Here is an 18,984-nt window from a genome sequence, read left to right as displayed (position 1 = left end):
GAAACTGGGCTGAAGAATACTCAGCTACAGAAACACCTCTGTTCAATTAAACTTTTACAGAAGTCAAGGGAGAAAACATTCCATGTTTCTTCAGTGGTTTCATAATCATACTTGTTTCTCTCTTTCCTGTATATTTTCTGTATTCTCCTTGGTTTAATTCTAGACCCTCCGCAGGAGAGCACAGTGTACTTGTTAATCCATTATTTTCTTGTGAGCCTCAAAGAGCTGTTTGGAAACTTGGCTATGTTTCTTCTAAGGGTTATCAAAACTTTACAACAAAGCATTCTGGTTAACTCAAACTAAATCTGTCTCATGATCACTCCAGACTCTTCCAAACGTTGTAGGGAATGAGTCTGGGTTTCAACAGAGACAAACAGAAAATTCCGAAAAATAAGATTATAACTTAATCATGACCACATCAGAACATGAATTTACCCTGCAGGAGCAGAAAGACGCTTCCTCATGCAGCTCCTGCTTCCCACCACTTCATTTTGAACTCAACTGCAGATATCCATACTTTGAAAAATAAATTTCAATTGAAAAAATTGTATATATATTTATGGTGCACACATGATGTTTTAATGTATGCATATATTGTAGAATAATGTGGTGAAACCCAGCTAATTAATGTATATATTACCTATCTTTTTGTGTTGAATAATTTTCGAGAATTCACTGTCACTAAATAGTTTCCAATGTTGTAAAATAGATCTTAAATTTATTCCCCTTGTCAAATTAAAATTTTTGAATCTTATTCACAAGTATTAATAATTTGGGAATAATTTTGCTTACTATTCTTTTTTTTTTGAAGATTTACTAAGTTAAGAGATAAAAAAGTAAAAAAGAAAAAGAGAGGATGAGAGAAAGGAAGAAAAAATCTTTAATCTGCTGGTTCACTCCCCAAATGACCCAGCCAGGTTTGGACCAGGCTGAAGCCAGAAGCCAGGAGCTCCATCCTGGTCTCCAACATGGGAGACAAACTGAGAAACGTGGCTCATTTATCTTTCAGTGCTCTCCCAGGCATATTAGCTGGGTAAGAAGCAGTGCAGACAAGACTTGAACCAAGACTGATATGGGATGTCAGCACCAATTGTTTCAGATATCAAATTTTAAACTGCTTTCCTTTTTAAGATATTCCCACTTCTAAGTAATAATGCATTTGTTAATCCAATCATACAATTTACTCAAAGTCTTAATAATAAGTCAATTCTCAAGAATCACTGTGTTGCCAGAATATCACATCAACATCAGGGCTTACATAAAGTTCACAACTAAACCATACAAATAAGAAAGTAATTATTTCTGCTTCATTTTAAAAACACACACAGAAAGACAGATACACAAACACACCAGTGTTTAAATTCTTTGACAACAAAGCACCTGGAACTTGGCTTTGAATATCATTTCCTGAGACCCCCAAAAGCCTCTATTACTCTAAATCAAATCTAAGATTAATGAACTTTGAAGAAAATTGGATAAAACATCAGTTATCTTGTATTTATTTGCTTGTGTGTTTATATTTACAATATCTTTGCTGTAGGCTACAGAAATCCAGATGTCTGAGATAGCAGTGGACTGGCTGTGGGGGCCAAGGAGGGGCATGGGGAAGAGAAGAGAGCAGGCAGAAGGAAATGCATTCAATTTTTTTTCCAGGGGCTGGTATTGTAGCACAGCAGGCAAAGCTGGCACACTAATGCCAGCATCCACTACTGGACAGCTGGTTCATGCCCAGCTGCACCACTTTCCATCCAGCTCCCACTAGCGGCTGGGAAAGCAGCAGAAGATGGCCCAAGTACTATAACCCCTGCCATGTGGGCGGGAGATTAGGATGGAATTCCTGGCTCCTGGCTGCTCTAGAGTTGGCTGTTGTGGTCATTTGCAAAGTGGGAGAACAGAGAAAAGATAGCTGTTTCTCTTTTTGTCTCTCCACATCTTTCTGATGCTCTGCCTTTTAAGGAAATAAATCATTTAAAAAATTGTTTTCAACAAATTATTTCCAGCTCCTGTCCCTGTTCTAAAAGGGTCAGGTGCAAGCACACCCCTTGCACAGCCTCTTGATAAAGCTGATGTCAAGTCACCTCATGCTCAGTCAGTGTAACACTCCAGGGCAAAAAGCATTTCCAAACGAATTAGATTTCCAGGTATATCGCTTGGCTAAGTAATAGAGTGAAATTAACTGAGCCTTTTCGGGGACTGAAAAGGTCACTCATTTCTTTCATAAGAGCTAAACATAAGACAGTGTTATCTACCAGAAATATAACGTAAGACACATTTTAAATTATCTAACAGCCAAAGTAAGCAGAAACAAGTGCTTACTGTACATTTTACCTGAGTCCTAAATCCTAGTTTAAGGTGCAATTAGTGAACATTAAGATTTTATATCCAATGCATGTTTGGCATTTTTCAATCAAGACTAAATTATACTTCATTTGCTCAATAGTCACCTGGCTATTAGATAGCTCAGTGCTAATACATTAATGATTCTTACCAAGAGTATATTATTTCATAATTTCCGTTCTTTCAAAGGAAACACAAATATTGCGTACTTTAAAAAAAATTATGTAGCTAAAAGCTTATTCCAATATAGTGATAGAATTCTACAATGTTGCAGCTGTTATTTTTGGCTATACACAGTACAAAAACAACTGAGTACTGTTTAGTGACTGGCTGAGAATGGTTCAAATAAACAGGCCAGAGCTTTGATAGCTACTAGCCACAAGCAGGGAGTGAAGCACCAGGTGGACGCTCTCTCTCTCTTTCTCTGTAACTTGGCCTTTCAAATAAGTAAATAATCCTAAAAACAAACAAACAAAAACAAAAACAAACAAACAAAACAAAACCAAAAACCAGGTGAAGGTTTTTGGCCCAGGGGTTACGGCATGCCTTGGGATGCTTGCATCACCGTCAGAGCACCTGAGTTCCAGTTCTAGACCTACTCTCCATTCCAGCTTCCTGATAATGCAGACCCTAGGCGACACCAGGAACCGGGTCTCTGCCATGACATGGGAGATTGGCACTGCATTCTAGTCTCTTGGCTTCAGCTTGGTTTAGCAATACTATTGCAGGCATTTGGGCAGTGAACCAGTGAAAGGGAGATCTGTGCATCCCGGTCTCCTGCCTTTCAAATAAATAAAATTTAAATAAATGCATGTATATTGGTTAAAAATTAAGTAAATTGGGGCCAGTGGTGTGGCACTGCAAGTTGACTTACTGCCTGGGATACAGGCCTCCCTGTCCAGAATGCCAGTTCCAGTTCCAGTCCCAGCTGCTTTGCTGCATCTCTAGCTCCTGGCTAATGATTCTGGAAAAGCAGTGGGAGACACCCCCAGTACCTGGGTACCAGCCACCCACATGGGAGACCTGGATGAAGCTCCAGGCTCCTGGCTCCAGCCTGGCCTAGGCCCTGGTCACTGCATCTTCTATATGGGAAGTAAATAGGCAGATGGAAGATTATCTCCTCTGTTCTGCCTTCTCCTCTTTCTGAAACTTCACCTTTCAAAAAAATAAACTCTTTTTAAAAAGGATAGAAAATCTAAAAATAAAATAATACATTTTAAAAATCAGTTATTCAAGCATACTAATCACATTTTAAGTGTTTGAAAGCCACATTTCAATACAGAATTTCAATCATCACAGAAACTTATAAAGGATAACAATGAGATTTTTTGTTACTAATTGTAGCTCATTTCATTAATGACATTTTATGTCATAATTATCAATCTAAAACATCTGTCTCTATTTAGATAGCTTCACATCGTTCCATTAAAATGAAAACATTGAAATGAAAAGCAACACAAGTTAGGGACTGGAGGCTGCCACCTGCAAAGCCAGCATCTTATATCCGAGTAACAGTTTGAGTAACAGCTGCTCTGTTTCTGATTTAGTTTCTTAATGATAACCCTGGGAAGATGGCAGAAGTTGGCCCAATGAAGTGGATCTGCCACTATTCGAGACTTGGAAAGAGACCCCCGTCTCCTGGCTTCCATCAGGCCCAAGCCCAGCCCAGCCCAGCCCTTGGTTTGGGTCATTTGTGGAGTAAACCAGCAGATGTCTCTGACACTCAGTCTCTCTAATAAATCATTCCCCCCTCCTTTTTTTTAAAGATTTGTTTTTATTGGAAAGGCAGAAATGCAAAGAGAAGAGACTGAGAGAAAGATCGCCAAGGGCCACAATGGCTGCAGCTGAGCCAATCCGAAGCCAGGAGCTAGGAGCTCTTCCAGGTTTCCCACACAGATTCAAGGTCCTAAACCTTTGGGCCATCCTTGACTGCTTTCCCAGGCCACAAGCAGGGAGCTGGATGGGAAATGGAGCAGCTAGAACAGGAACTGGTACCCATGTAGAATTCCGGAACATGCAAGGCAAAGATTTTAGCCCCTGAGCCATTGTGCTGAGCTCTCAAAAAATATTAAAAATAAGTAAATTACTAAAAATTCACATGACAAGTTAAAAGGAGAAAGGAGAAGTTCTTGGATCTCCGACTCCAAATGTCACACCAAGAGAAAGAGAATTCCATCTGTTCCTCCAATGTTTAATAATTCAGCACTCTGCTCCCCGACAATGTCATATCCTAGGGAAAAAGCATGGTTCATGCATTTTGAGAGTCTCTCACTTTCCTTTCATACTCACCGGGCAGGAAGCTCACAAATTTGATTATGGCCAATATCCAAAACTTCCAGCTTTCGGCTTTCACATACCCACTCAGGCACATTTTCTAAGTGGTTCCTAAATACAAGAACACAAAAATCATTGGAGTATTAACTGTGGTTTCAATATGGTTTTAAATTCAAGATACTACAAAGAATAAACAAAACTTAAACATTAAAGAACAGTGAGCATACATCCAAATGCCATATACACTTTTACCACATTTCAGAAGCAAGATGGACTGTGATAAAAGATAGGAAAAGAACATAGCTCCATATCATTATTTACAAAGTCTTTTTTTAAAAATTTATTTATTGTTGCTGGAAAGGCAGTTATACAGAGAGAAGGAGAGACAGAGACGAAGATCTTCCGTCCGATGGTTCGTTCCACAAGTGACCACAACGGCTGGGGCTGAGCCAATCCGAAGCCAGGAGCCAGGAGCTTCTTCCAGGTCTCCCACGTGGGTGCAGGGTCCCAAGGCTTTGGGCCGTCCTCGGCTGCTTTCCCAGGCCACAAGCAGGGAGCTAGATGGGAAGCAGGGCTGCTGGGATTAGAACTGGCACGCATATGGGATCCCAGCACTTGCTCAAGGCAGGGACTTCAGGCACTACGTTATCACGCCGGGACCTACAAAGTCTTTTTAAGCCTAGTTTCTATAAGCACTTTTGCAAAAAGCCTACAGACCCATGCAAGTTTGAAGAGCTTTGTATTGTAAACCCAAGACACACATATTACTAGTTTAATCAATGAATCAAATAGCACAATGTAGTTTTATGCTCAAATTTACATTTTTACCCTTAACATTATAATATTTCCTAACTCTACCTGGAATTACAAAAACCTAATGTGGAAAAATGAAAAGATAAGCAGTTTTAATTTGTCACAAGTAAATATGTACAGATGGTTAATAAGATTCAGGATTAATTATTCAAAAAACATTTACTTAGGCATTAGAAGCTAGTAATTAGAAACAGTTGAACTAAGCTCTCAGAAACTTTTACTGAATTGTCCATTACTTAAACAAATCCACATTTCAATGTCTTCCTAACCCTCCCTTTTATCTTCTCTTTTGATTTGTGAACTGGCCAGGCACAAAGAATCACATTGCCATGTATTTCTTCACATATATATTAAAAACTCTGAAAATATACTGCTTAGAACAAGTCCTGAGTGACATCAGAGTAAAAGGGTATAAAATAGTGGTGATGTTAATGTGATCATCTTGCACAAACTTTAAAAATCATTTTTCTGGGGCCCGGTGCAGTAGCCTCGTGGCTTAAGTCCTTGCCTTGCCCTTGCTGGGATCCCATATGGGCACCAGTTTGTGTCCTCGTGGCGCTGCTTCCCATCCAGCTCGCTGCTTGTAGCCTGGAAAAGCAGTCCAGGATGGCTCTAAACCTTGGGACCCTGCATCTGGATGAGGGACCCGGAAGAAGCTCCTGGCTCCGGATCGGCTCAATTCCAACCATTGTGGCCAGTTGGGGAGTGAATTATTGGATAGATCTTCCTCGCTGTCTTTCTTCCTCTCTGTATATCCGACTTTGTAATACAAACACATAAATCTTTTTTTAATAAAATCATTTTCTGGGTCAGGTGTTTGTCATAACAGATCATTTGGGCATTCCGAGTGCTTGAGGTCAAGTCCCAGTTCTGCTCCCCATTCAAGCTTCCTGCTAGTGTACAGCATGGGGGGCTGCAGGTGATGGGCTCCTCCCCCATCACATAAAACCTGGCTGGAGTTTCCGGTTCTGTCTCCATCCCAGTCCTGGCCGCTGGCAGTTAGAGCATTGAACCAGCACTAGGAAGATCTACACTCCAGTAGGGTATCCTGCTTCCCCAACTGGTGCCTTAGTCACCAGGCCACATACTTGTTCTTAGTAAAAAGGCAAAAATAACAACACATAACAATGACAGAAAAGGAAACGAAATGGACTTTAAATCAGGTAATGCCTAACTTCAAGTTCATCCAATTAAACTCTGAAATATATAAAGATATGTCAAAACGTTTATAGAAAGATACATTAGCCTTTTTCCCCCATTATCTTTTAATTCCACATTTTCCACAAACCTTTTGAATTACTTTCATCCTTAGTAGAAAATACACCAGCCGAGGAATTTTACAATTATAAGCTTGTAATAATACAGCAACAGTTCTAATAACTGAATATTGACAAAATTTACATAATTATGACTGAGATTACTTAAATAGTTAAATATCTATACTTTCTCAATGAATGACAAAGCTCTGTACAAGATCCATCAAACTGTAATTGTGATTACAAAGCATGATTACAAAGCATGATTACTGTTAACAAACATGAAAATCAGACTTAATACTTGTCACCTTGAGAGAGTCACAGATTCCCATGTATTTAGGAAATCTGGGGTACTTCCTTTGGAATTACCCTTGAAATGAGTCTCAATTTTTGTACAAATATATTCTGTAGAAAGAGTCATGCATTTGTTGCTTCTGGAAAAACTCAGCTATAGCATCTCTGAGAAATAAAGTAAGAATGGTATGCCATGGAAGCCAATTTGCATGAAGTATAAGTTGATCAGCCTGCTTAAAAGTGAACTAAGAAAACCAAGCAGGGTTTACAGAATTCCTGTTTTGGCAAGCCTAGTAGTTATTTTCTTCTTTTTTAAAATTTTTATTTTAAATTTTGAATTTTATGATACAATTCTGTAGAGTCGGAGATCTCCCCTGGTTCCCACCCCTGACTGATTTTTCCCCATGTTCAATTGTACAGTCCTTCAGACGGAGTTATAATTCCATCATTCTGTTATTTAAGTGTGCCCCGACACTGCTGGTACAGTGTCAGACAGTCCAGCATTCTATTGTCTAGATATGTCCAACAGTTTCATTCTTAGCAAGAGAATTGAAACCAAGACACTCCACTACGGGATGTGCACACCTCAACCAACACCAACCCATCCCCATACACAGTATTTTAATGGTTAGACAGTAAGTACATTTCAGATAGTATGTGAAAGCCATGACTTTTTAAAATTCAAAAAAGAAGTGTGCTTATGCATAAGTTCAGACAAAACGAAACAATTTTTAAGCAGATGCAACAGTGCTCTGAATCTTATTACCTTGAAACATCCATGTAGGAGAGATAATTTGGTACTGGGTAAACATCAAGCTGCACGAGTTCTAGAAGGAAAATAAAGACACAAAAACCTTACTATTCAAGTGACACAGAGACTCTTTGTATGTAGAATATGATTGTTGTGCTTTATTCTCCATTGTTTGTTTAGTTTAGGAAGTACAAAGCATTCATTCAACTTTGGAATTACAGGAAAGCCAAGATAACTTCTACTTTAATCACAAGATCTTATTCAGAGACAAGAATAAATCATTCATTCTACTTCTCGCCTCTTCTCCAGCCATTCAGGGTCCTTCTCATGTCAGGCATGCTAACTGTACCTGGAAGATCAGCTCAACACCACCTTAGTAACACTCAGTGTTTCTGCTACAAAGCCAAACACATCTACCTTCTGTCTTTAGCTCTGTACTGAACCAGTTCCCGAGAAGGTCACTAAAGAATTGTGTTCAAATCTCAACACTTCTTCAAAATTTTATGACATGCGGCCTCACTGTCCACCTGGGCTTTGTTTCTCAGAAACAATGGCTTCTAAATGTCCTTCTGCTTTGCTTTTCTCATTCAGTCAAGGCTTACTTCCTCTCTGCTTGCCTGCCCCGGCCCTCGGTAGACCCTCTGTGAGGCTTCTAAGTCCAGTTTTGGTTACAGCTTTCTTCTCTTTTAATTACCCTTCTCCTGCAGCATCAGGTAGTTTCTGTAAGTAGCTGAGTTTCAGTCAAAACATGCAGTCTCAGGGCAAATTTTGATTAGCTCACTTGATAAAGCCCATCACAATACCCCGGATAAGCCGAGCACTGGATTCCCATTCTTGTCCCAGAAATGCACCCAAACCACGTTCCCTTCATGCTCGCTATCCTATAGTATAACTTTCATCACACATCTCTACTTCTTAATCTTTCCTGATTTCTGCTGCTTACTATGTACCAAGGTAAGTGCTTCAACAATCGACTCCAAGGAATGCACCCCATAATGACTTCTATGCGTTCAGGACTTCGTATTTGCCTTCCAAGTGCTGATTAAATCATACAGAGATTCTCTCCTCCCACTCCGTTCCCCTGATGCCAAACCCTACAATTCTTGCTCACTCAGCACTGATTAGACCAGAAGCTATGCCACTTGGAGGCTGGCTCTGGCCTTCAGAGAGCAGTGCAGGGACAACAGGCATATCAAAACAAACTGCAACCCCCTTTCCGCACTTGTGGGCTACACTATGCATCAAACAAGAGCCTGGTAAACACAGCTTCAATGTGCAGTAGTGAATACTTGTTTTCATTTGTTTGCGATTGTATGGGACTGTCATCTTCCTTAGGAAGCTTATGTCCACAGAAACCATTCATTGTTGCACTTGTTATGATTTTTAAATTCTGAAGAACAAATTTTATTAAATAATTAAGATGTCTGCTTTACGTGTCTTTGTAGATACAAAAGTCAGGCTATCTTAAGGTGAATCCTTTGTGGGTGGAATATTGAACTGGAATCCACAGTGGGACTATCTTTCACTCCTGTACTCAATCAAACTTACCAAATTTCCTGTCTTAACAATGTAGCCCAAGAAACAGTTCATTTCTCCTCCACCCTTCAATTAACAAGGGAAAATCTAAATTGGGCGTGACTTAAAGACAAAATCTATTTTTTTTTTAAAAAGGTAGGAACTGCAAAATTTTCCTTTTTGGATTCTTTAAATACCATATCAGTATTTTTTGCATATGACTTCTAGCTTAGCAAAATTTAACACTAACTTTAGTGACAAATGAAGAGAGAAAAATCAGAAGGGCAGAGACTATGGTGCTGAGTAAGATCTTGGGACCAAAAGACGCTCCGATGGGGTCTCTTTACGTACCATTAGAAGAGGCATACAGTGCTTTCAGGAAATAGCCACAAACGTTTAATGTCGCCAACTGATTCCTTTCACAGTGCAAAACTTCAATGTTGTTGAAAATCATGGCATCTAGCTCACGCAGCTTATTGTCCCGGAGGTCAAGCTGAGTAATATGCTGGAGAAAGTCCACTCCATCTGCTATTATCTTCTGAATTGTGTTCAATCTTGAGAGTAAAGAAAACAAATGAAGACTGTAATTAACTGCAATGCCATCAAAAAATGTCCACACGTGACTATGGTGGGCACCCAGTAAGGACCCCCATCTCTGCTCGGTTCTCCAAGGTTAACCTCCAGCCTGGCCTCACTGGCCCGAGGGTAGCTACGTCAGCTCTAATTCCAAGGAGTCTCTACCCTCATCACACATTCTGAAAAACAGTTTTTTAGACCACTAGGGCTAGGAAATGAACAAACACTTTGATTTTACCTCAATTCATTTCAAAAGAGGGAAAAAAACCCCGCTAGGCATTCATTTCCAAAGAATTAGCCAAAGTACTGATAACATACAGGACAGAACAAAGAAAGCGAAATCCAGACTTACTAATTGCATTATAAATAACAAGACTGTTTAAGAAAGGCAAGAAGATGAGCAAGCAGGCAGATGAGCAATAATGTAATATAAAAGGAACAGGGAAGAAAAAACAAATTAAAATTGCATAACTAATGGGAGTGGCAGAGTGCAGGGATTCTCAACTACTACGGATCTGAATCAATTATCAAAGCTACCTCTACCTATTGGAAAGAGCAAAGTGTAGAAAATATTGAAACTTGGTATCTTGGGTTCACTGAGAAACGATAAAAAGGACAAGGATGGGGTCCACTCTTCTGCAGAAAGGCTGACCAAACTCCTGCCAAGTCGCTGGAAAGAGCTATTGGAACATAAGGAGGTAGTGACAGTGACTGGGAACCAATGTTAAGAAAAATACGTTTAGCATCAAAGAGGAGAAAATACATAAAAATCTCAGCTCCCAGTTAAGCTATGCCTAACTTCTCCAAAAACAAACAACGACAAATGTCTTCAAATACATCTCATAACAAAGTCAGTCAAGTGCCAAGATCAAGCTCCTGGTTGGAAAAACACTAATCTTAAGATTGGAGTTTAGAAAAAAGCCAAAGATTCTCTACAGTGAGTTTATACCCTTACAAAGAATTAAAATAAAACTATGGTAACTCAACTGATTAACAGCAATATTATAAAGCTACTGCCAACACGAGGATGAGCGACAGCAAAGAGTTGGGATTTGTCAACTTGTGAACACAGCATATGGCCTATTCAAATGTCTCCAGGCGGTGCTGCTAGCTCCTTCCCTTTTTTCTATTACAGGTTGTAAGATTTAGAAGCTGGCTTCAATCCAGCAACTTGCCAATTGCCAAATGCTCACTAGATTATTAGAGTCTGTACACAGAATAAAAAAGACAAACAACTATCACGTTGGATAAAACAGACTGTAGGAATTGAAAAAAATGTTCCATGTTGGGCCCAGCACAGTGGCCTAGCAGCTAAAAGTCCTCACCTTGCATGCGCTGGGATCCCATATGGGTACCAGTTCTAATCCCAGCAGCCCTGCTTCCCATCCAGCTTCCTGCCTGTGGCCTGGGAATGCAGTCAAGGATGGCCCAAAGCCTTGGGACCCTGCACCTGCGTGGGAGACCTGGAGGAAGTTTCTGGCTCCTGGCTTCAGATCAGTGCAGCACCAGCCATTGCGGTCACTTAGAGAGTGAATCATCAGACAGAAGATCTTCCTCTTTGTTTCTCCTTCTGTCTGTATATCTGACTTTGCAATAAAAATAATTCTTACAAAAAAATGTTCCATGTTTTATGAAAACTACCCTTAATACAACCTTCATAATGTCAGTATTGTCTTGATTTCAGACCAGCCACGAGAGTACAAATGTTACCACCACAGTAAGTGTTGGTTTAATGAGACAAAAGAAAAATCTATGATGAAAGGAAAATTAACATTCCCACTATTTAGCTTACATTGGCAACTCTTACTGTAATTCAACTACCAAAAGCTTTTAGTATCACATAGTAACACATTGATTTAGGATATACTTTTAAGAGGTAAAATATAACTAAAACTTCCTTTCAGTAATTCCCTGGGCTAATACTGCTTTTTTGTTTATTCCATAAATACTTCATGGTAATTCCCATGTGCAGAAGGGCAGTATAAAGGAGCACGATATTCTAGCCTCACTTGGCTGCTCCTTGTTCTGCATAGAGTTGCTAGTGAGTCTAATTCTAAGGTACAACATGAGGCTAATGCCTCCCTTGACATACGGAGTAGTTGAGCAGATGACATGCATAATACATGTGCTGATACTTGGTAGAGTGTGAGTGGTTGTGGTAAGTGTGATGATCTGTAGCTTTGGTGGCAATGACAGAAATAAAACAATTTTGCTAACAAGTTTCAAAGATGAGTGAATAGCCTCAAATGCTTAAAATGTAAGATATAAGGGCTACAAGCAATAGTGCAAGAAACGATATTTATAATACAGAGAAGGCAGCACAATGGGCTCGGCTGGAGGGAGGACTGCAGCTCGTGCCTGGGGCACAGCTTTCTCAGGAGTCCAGTGTCTGTAAGAACAGGGATAACCTGGTTAGAAAGCAGGCTAGTAAATAAATATTTATCAAACGCTGTGCTTTAAGTTTTAGTGACAGCAGTAGGAATGTTGTGCAAGGAAAAATCAGAGCAATGTGCAAATTATCTCTGGTAGAAGGCCCTTTTGTCCCTGTTAAGAAAAAGAGTCATTGGGCCCGGCTGCGTGGCCTAGCGGCTAAAATCCTCGCCTTGAGCGCACCGGGATCCCATGTGGGCGCCAGTTCTAGTCCCGGCAGCCCCACTTCCCATCCAGTTCCCTGCTTGTGGCCTGGGAAAGCAGTCGAGGATGGCCCAGAGCTTTGGGACCTTGCACCCGTGTGGGATACCCAGAGGAAGTTCCTGGCTCCTGGCTTCGGATCAGCATAGCATTGGCTGTTGCGCTCACTTGGGGAGTGAATTATCGGATGGAAGATCTTCTTCTCTGTCTCTCCTCCTCTTTGTATATCTGACTTTCCAATAAATAAATAATTTTTTTTTTAAAAAGAAAAAGATTTATTTATTTTGAAAGCCAAAGTTTTATAGAAAGGGAGAGAGGAAGGGATGGAGGACACACACTCACACACATGCAGACAGACACATTTTTCACTTAAGCTCTCAGAAGGTGGCAATGGCCAGCCCTGGGTCAGGCCAAAACCAAGAGCTATATCAGCAGTAGCCTGGACATGAACTATGGGATGTTTGCATCACAGGCTGTGGTGTTCACATACTGTGCCACAATACCAGCTCCTAATTCACTGCAGATTGCTGTGGTGTCCTATTGCACACAGTGAGCACCCACAGATTCCTTGTAAAATGAGCTGCATCTACTCATAACACACTTGGGTGTTGCAGCAACGTCAGACCACTACACATTTCTAAATTGCTTGTCTCAAGGAGCTGCAGCAATACCTGGCTTGGCAGCACAGGTTACACGACTACACTTGAGCAGCTCTGAGACACAGCCACATCCACGAGGGACTTGCTGGCTACTGGCTCAAACCACCAACTAGAGACCTGAAAGTGGAGCAGGATGTTCCTTCCTAAGAGGCTGCACAAGAGCACATGGCCTAGCCAGCAGACAAAAGGGAAGAACTAGTAAAAGAACTAGAGAGGAGAAGAGGAGGAAAGATTAATGCTATAAAAGAAATAACATTAGACTCAAGGAACATCCATGTGATGAAGAAAGACTAAAACAAAATGGTCTGTCTTAATATGATGCAACACTTCCACTGGAAAGAAGTTCTCACTTAGAAAAACTAAGCAAAACTCCCCTTAAATTATCCTACCAGCTATTCAGGCAGAATTATATGCCAATCTAACCAGATTTTTCCCTTCTGAACTCAAAAGCTTAAAGGAAATATTTGTGAGGTTATTACAAAGACATCGACCCCTGGCTAATGGGGGAATTGCTTGGGCAAATTAGTATTAAAGCCTAAAATCTGTATGTTGCATTAGAAGAACTCAAGCCTGAGAGAGGCTCTTGTGTTCCCTTCTGATAGATAAATTTAGAATATCTTCTTCATGAACTGGGTCTTCACACCTAAGCAACCAAAAACCAGGCCTTACTTGCCAAGGGATGCTCATGGGCATCCACCATGCAGTAAGGGGTGGGCTAGCCAACGCCAGGAAGGGCTCAGTGTGACAGATTCAAGATGCAGATCTGCTCTTAATAACCTCTGTCTAACACAGTTATAGGTAAAGAACGGAAAAAACTAGGGGCATAGCCACTGAACGGAGAAATGGGAAATTAAATAAGTTACATTAATTTCCTTAATGGAAATGCTACATATCAAGGAAGCCAAATAAGGGAAAAACAACTGAGGAAGAGGAAATCCTCAATGATGTCAAATGCCTCAGATAAGCAAACAAAAGGAAGAACTAACCATGAGAAAAAAAATAGCCACTTTGCTTCCAATGACGTGTTTTCACTCACTGTAAATAGCTCTGTGACTCAATGGTTCTGTCTATTCGTACAAATTAAACCTGGATTCAGATTTGCAAGATAAAGTTAAGACCTTTAGAGATACAGTCATTTACGAATGAGAATTTTTTAAACACAAGTTGTAGCTATGTGCAAATGCTACCATCAACCATTATTCTTTTGGGCAGAAAATAGAAAAATGGGCCCTAATTCAACTAATTAGGCAGTTAATCATGGCTTATCTCACCAAAAATCTACTATCTACTACCTACAGAAAATCACTCAAAATGGTTACCTGAGATCCACATGCTTAATGTGAGGCATTCTTCTTAAAGCCTGTAGCCTCAGGGTCTCCAGACAGTTTCCAGACATACACAGTTTATCCACAGCAGCCAGCTTCTCCAATACCTCTGGAATGTCAGTAAACTCATTGAAGGAGAGACCAAGATAACTAAGCTGGTGCATGTTTTCCAATTCAGCAGGAAGGGACTGGAGAAAGTTTCCATCCAATAAAAATGTCTGCAAGCTACAAAAGAAAACATAAGAATTACAAAGCCAATGTGCAAACTTGACATTTTTATCAACAGACAAGCTCTATACCTACAGATTATATCAGAAAATACATCACTCTTCACCAAACACAAAATGGTATGACTGGAGACCAGAGTGAACCAGAGAGAAAAGTTCAGACATATGCATCTTCATCTTTCATTAAAAACAGAAATTATAACCAATGAGGCCAGGGTTATGGCTGTGGTCCAACAGATATAGTCACTGCCTAAAAGGACAGCATCCCATTGGGCCTGGGTTCCTGTCCTATATCTGTCCCACTTCTAATCTAGCTCCCTGCTAATGGTCTGGGAAAGCAGAAGATGGTACAGCTATTTGGAAGATCTCCACATGGGAGATCTGGATGAATCCCTTAGCTTCTGACTTTGGCTCAGGGATGGCCATTGTAGCCACCTAGGGAGTGAAGCCGGGGATGGAAAATTTCTTAGTCTCTCCAGCTATCTGTGTGACTCTGACTTTCAAAACTTATTACTATGTTATAAATAAATCTTTAAAAAAAATTATGATCAACTCTTCCAACATGCACAAGCACAAATGGGAAATGCATTGTGAACCATCCCAAATACTCATCTTCCATTGTTATTCCTTTTCCATGTCTCAGAATTCAATATAACTCAGAAAACGAGAAAGAAATCCTTGTTAGACTTGCCCATCTGTAGAAATTTCTAGCTCTAAACAAACATATTCCATAAATTCCAACAAAGGAATGTGTTGCTTCAAATCCTGATCTGGGACCAAGTTAACTAATCTCATGTGCTACAACTTGATGCAGTTTCCTGGAGTTTCCCAGATTCCCTGCAGTGGGGTTTAAAGTACTGACTTGTGGGCCCGGCGTGGTGGCGCAAGTGGTTAAAGGTCCTCGCCTTGCATGCCCGGGATCCCATATGAGCACCGGTTCTAATCCCGGCAGCCCTGCTTCCCTTCCAGCTCCCTGCTTGTGGCCTGGGAAAGCAGTCGAGGACGGCCCAAAGCTTTGGGACCCTGCACCCGCGTGGGAGACCCGGAAGAGGCTCCTGGCTTCGGATCGGCATAGTATCGGCCGTTGCGCTCACTTGGGGAGTGAATCATCGGACGGAAGATCTTCCTCTCTGTCTCTCCTCTCTGTATATCCGCCTTTCCAATGAAAAAATAATAAAAATAAATCTTTAAAAAAAAAAAGTACTGACTTGTGCATAGCTCCGACGGCTGCTGGGACTGCTCGCAGGGCATTGCAGGACACATTCAGCTCGGCCAAGCTTGGAATACTGCAGACTGCTAATGGGAAGTCTCCTAAATGATTATTGGAAAGGTTAAGACTCTTCAACTTGGTGAACCTATTTAATAAAAGAAAACAAAAGAATAAGCAAATGTTACAGAAGCATTTGATCAAATAATTATGAAATAGCCTTAAGAAACAATTTAGTCTGACCTCCAGATACTACAGAAGGAGAAGGGGATCCTTCAGAGTTTAAGGGGTCAGAAGAGCTATAGTCCAGTGTTGTATCTAACAGGTGAAGTTTATATTAAAAAGAAACAGATTGTTCACTCTAACACAAGGCTGAGTATTTGAAGAGGTAACTTGTGCTACAATCAGATTTCAGCTGTGCCTGGGTTAGCGTAACACACACATGTAAATGGTATCAGTGGAGGACAGAGAGCAGCTGGAACAGGACACCAAATTCTGAACTGTTACACCAGAAAAATGAAGAGCTCTCGATTTCTCTCAAACCTAGAAGGGATGAAGTTAATTTACCAAATTTCCAAAACAACACACTGTCTAAGATAACCAGGACGTAAGGACCAATCATCATCCTTCAATCTGATATTGGTGGCCATGCACTTTTCCTCACTTTACCACGACTTTCCTCACCTGGTACGGTCTATTCTCAGATCTCTCTTCCCCTCTTTTCATACATCGCTTTCTTTTATTTCATTCCTTATTTCCAACCCCAAAATGAAGCACTTCTGACAGATACTTTATCGATTGCACCATCATCCTTGGTAATCTTATCTAGCTTTGAGTCCTATCACATGCCTCCTTCTTGTCCTGAGCTATCTCACATTTCTAACCCAAAATAAACCTATTGTCTTTACCCCCAAACCAGCAGTTCATCTGACTCTATTTTCTTACATTTGTTTTCATTTTCTTAATTACTCAAGCAACTAAAGCAATTAAATGAGCTCTTTAATTTTTATTGCTTTGCCCAACTTCACACTATTTCTATGAGATGAAAATCACAGCAATTATTGTATTATGCTTTTTCTCAAGGTTTATTTATTTTTACTTGAAAGGCAGAATTTACAGAGAAGAGACAGAGAGAAAGATCTTCCATCTGTTCATTCACTTTCTGAATGACTGCAACAGCTGGAGCTGAGTGGATCCAAATACAGGAGCTAGACTGGATCTCCCATGTGGATATGAGGGCTCAAGGAATTGAGCTTTCCTCTGCTGTTTTCCCAGGCCATAAGTAGGGAGAGGGATCAGAAGGGGCGCATCTGGGACATGAACCCATGCCCACACAGGAAACCAGTGCAGCAGATGAAGAATTAGCCTGCTACACCACTGTGCCATCCCCGTTATGCTGTTTTTTAAAAACTGCTGAAGTGTGGTCTCTTCCTAAGACTGATAACATATTCTAAAAATATATTTGACTCATTCCAATCAGCAGGTTAAAAACATCATGTGACTTACTTGATAAGTTCTGCAATAAAAGGTGCTAAGCTTTACACTAGACTCGGCTAGGCTCAGCTGGTGCTTACGAGACAGAATGGGTGTGGGACAGGTTGCACTAGGCTGTAACATCTACCATGTCATCATATGAGTGTTTGGTTGGGGAGTAGGCCAGACTGGGTTAGATTGTAGCACCAACTAGTGAGAGCTGAAATTGGTGCAGGGTATTCAGGCTAGCCACAGTACCTGCTGGGGAATGCCAGCACAGCAGACCCATCATGTCGGGCTGGGACACAGCACCTGCTGGCACTTGAGAGATCGGGGTTGTGGTCAGGCTTGGTATGAGGTCTTGAAGAACATCCCCACTCGGATGCAGCTCCTGATGGTGAGCATGAGAGCCAGGACTGGGGGCAGGTCAGGTCAGGCTGCAGCACCTGTCAGCACATATATGGTTTGGGTCTGGAGGTGAGCCAGGTTAGGCCAGTCTATAGCACACACTGGCATGAGTGAAAGCCAGGATGGGATGCAGGCCTGGTTGGACCACAACACCCTCCAGTTCACATGAGTGCAAGGGCTGGGAGTGGGCCGGGCTAAGCCAGGCTGTAGCAATTGCTGCTGAATGCTGAGACTGCGGGTGGGCTATCTCAGACTGGGCTGCAGTACCCACTGGCATGTGCAAGATCCAGCATTGGGAGTGGGCCTAGGATCTCTGGGACTCCCCTGCTGGGCCACTGTTTCCACTGGTGAGCATCAGAGCTGGGGCTTGGGTGGACTGATCTGGGCAGGGCTACAGCACCCATTAACTGGCATTTGGACTGGGCCTTGGGGCAGGCCTAGGTTGTTGCAGGCAAAATGGGTGTGGGTCAGCTGGCTAGGCAGCTGCACCCACTGGCCAAGTACCAGGACTGGGTGTGAGTTTCACTAGGCTGGTCAAAATCTGGGGATGGAAGCAGGCCTGGTAGGGTAACTGTGGACAGTCCTCTCAAAGGCTGCAGTTCCTGCTGGTGAGCATGAGAGCTGGGGATGGAGGCAAGCTGGGCTGATCAAGGTGGCAGCACCTGCTGGCACATGTGTGGGCTAGGTCTGGGGGTTGGTAAGACTGAACTAAGGTGCAGCACCCATAGGTGTGCACGAGAGTTAGATGGGATGCAGATTGGGCTAGGTTGCAGCACATGCTGGCACATGCAAAAAACCTGAACTGGGGATGGGCCTGGTGGGAGTCATCTATCTAGGCTATGGAACCTACTGGTATGTGTGAAAAACTGGCCTGTGGTAGACTGGGCTGGGTCAGGTTGTAGCACTTATCAGTTCACATGAGGGATGGTGCTGGGGGTAAACTTAACCAGGCAGCTGCATCCACCTGTATGTGCATAGGCTGGTACAGGTAACAGACTGGACCTGACCCTACCCTGGCTAGCACACACGAGTCAATTTGGAGGTCACCCCAAGAGAAGTTTCATAAGAAACTCCCCAACTAGATCAGTGGACTCAATCCTGGGCCACAGGGAAAATCACAATATATATCCGACCTTGGAGTGCATGTGTTGGGACTGGGGCTCCTCAGTAGCTGATGTTTGCGCAGTGGACAAACATGTCCAGATGCACACAGAGGACATGACAGCCAGAGGATGGAA

At 41.7% G+C, this 18,984-nt stretch overlaps 1 protein-coding gene across 1 annotated transcript in view; it reads right to left on the bottom strand.

Annotated features, from left to right (window-relative positions):
- The window catches only part of PHLPP1 (PH domain and leucine rich repeat protein phosphatase 1), a 190,808-nt gene that overhangs the window by 39,823 nt on the left and 132,001 nt on the right, over positions 1-18,984 (bottom strand). Inside the window, exons 5-9 of the mRNA XM_040985088.1 lie at positions 15,867-16,013; positions 14,426-14,656; positions 9,592-9,794; positions 7,741-7,801; positions 4,627-4,722 (exon numbers count right to left, since the gene is read on the bottom strand). Coding sequence (XP_040841022.1) covers positions 4,627-4,722; positions 7,741-7,801; positions 9,592-9,794; positions 14,426-14,656; positions 15,867-16,013 — 738 coding nt within the window. The remainder of the gene's footprint in view (positions 1-4,626; positions 4,723-7,740; positions 7,802-9,591; positions 9,795-14,425; positions 14,657-15,866; positions 16,014-18,984) is intronic.

This window comes from Ochotona curzoniae, unplaced genomic scaffold, assembly GCF_017591425.1.
Source record: "Ochotona curzoniae isolate NIBS_2020 unplaced genomic scaffold, NIBS_Ocur_1.0 contig_43, whole genome shotgun sequence".
Taxonomy (NCBI): Eukaryota; Metazoa; Chordata; class Mammalia; order Lagomorpha; family Ochotonidae; genus Ochotona; species Ochotona curzoniae.
The sequence above is the reverse complement of the archived record's forward strand: the minus strand, read 5'-3'. Positions and strand labels throughout refer to the sequence as shown.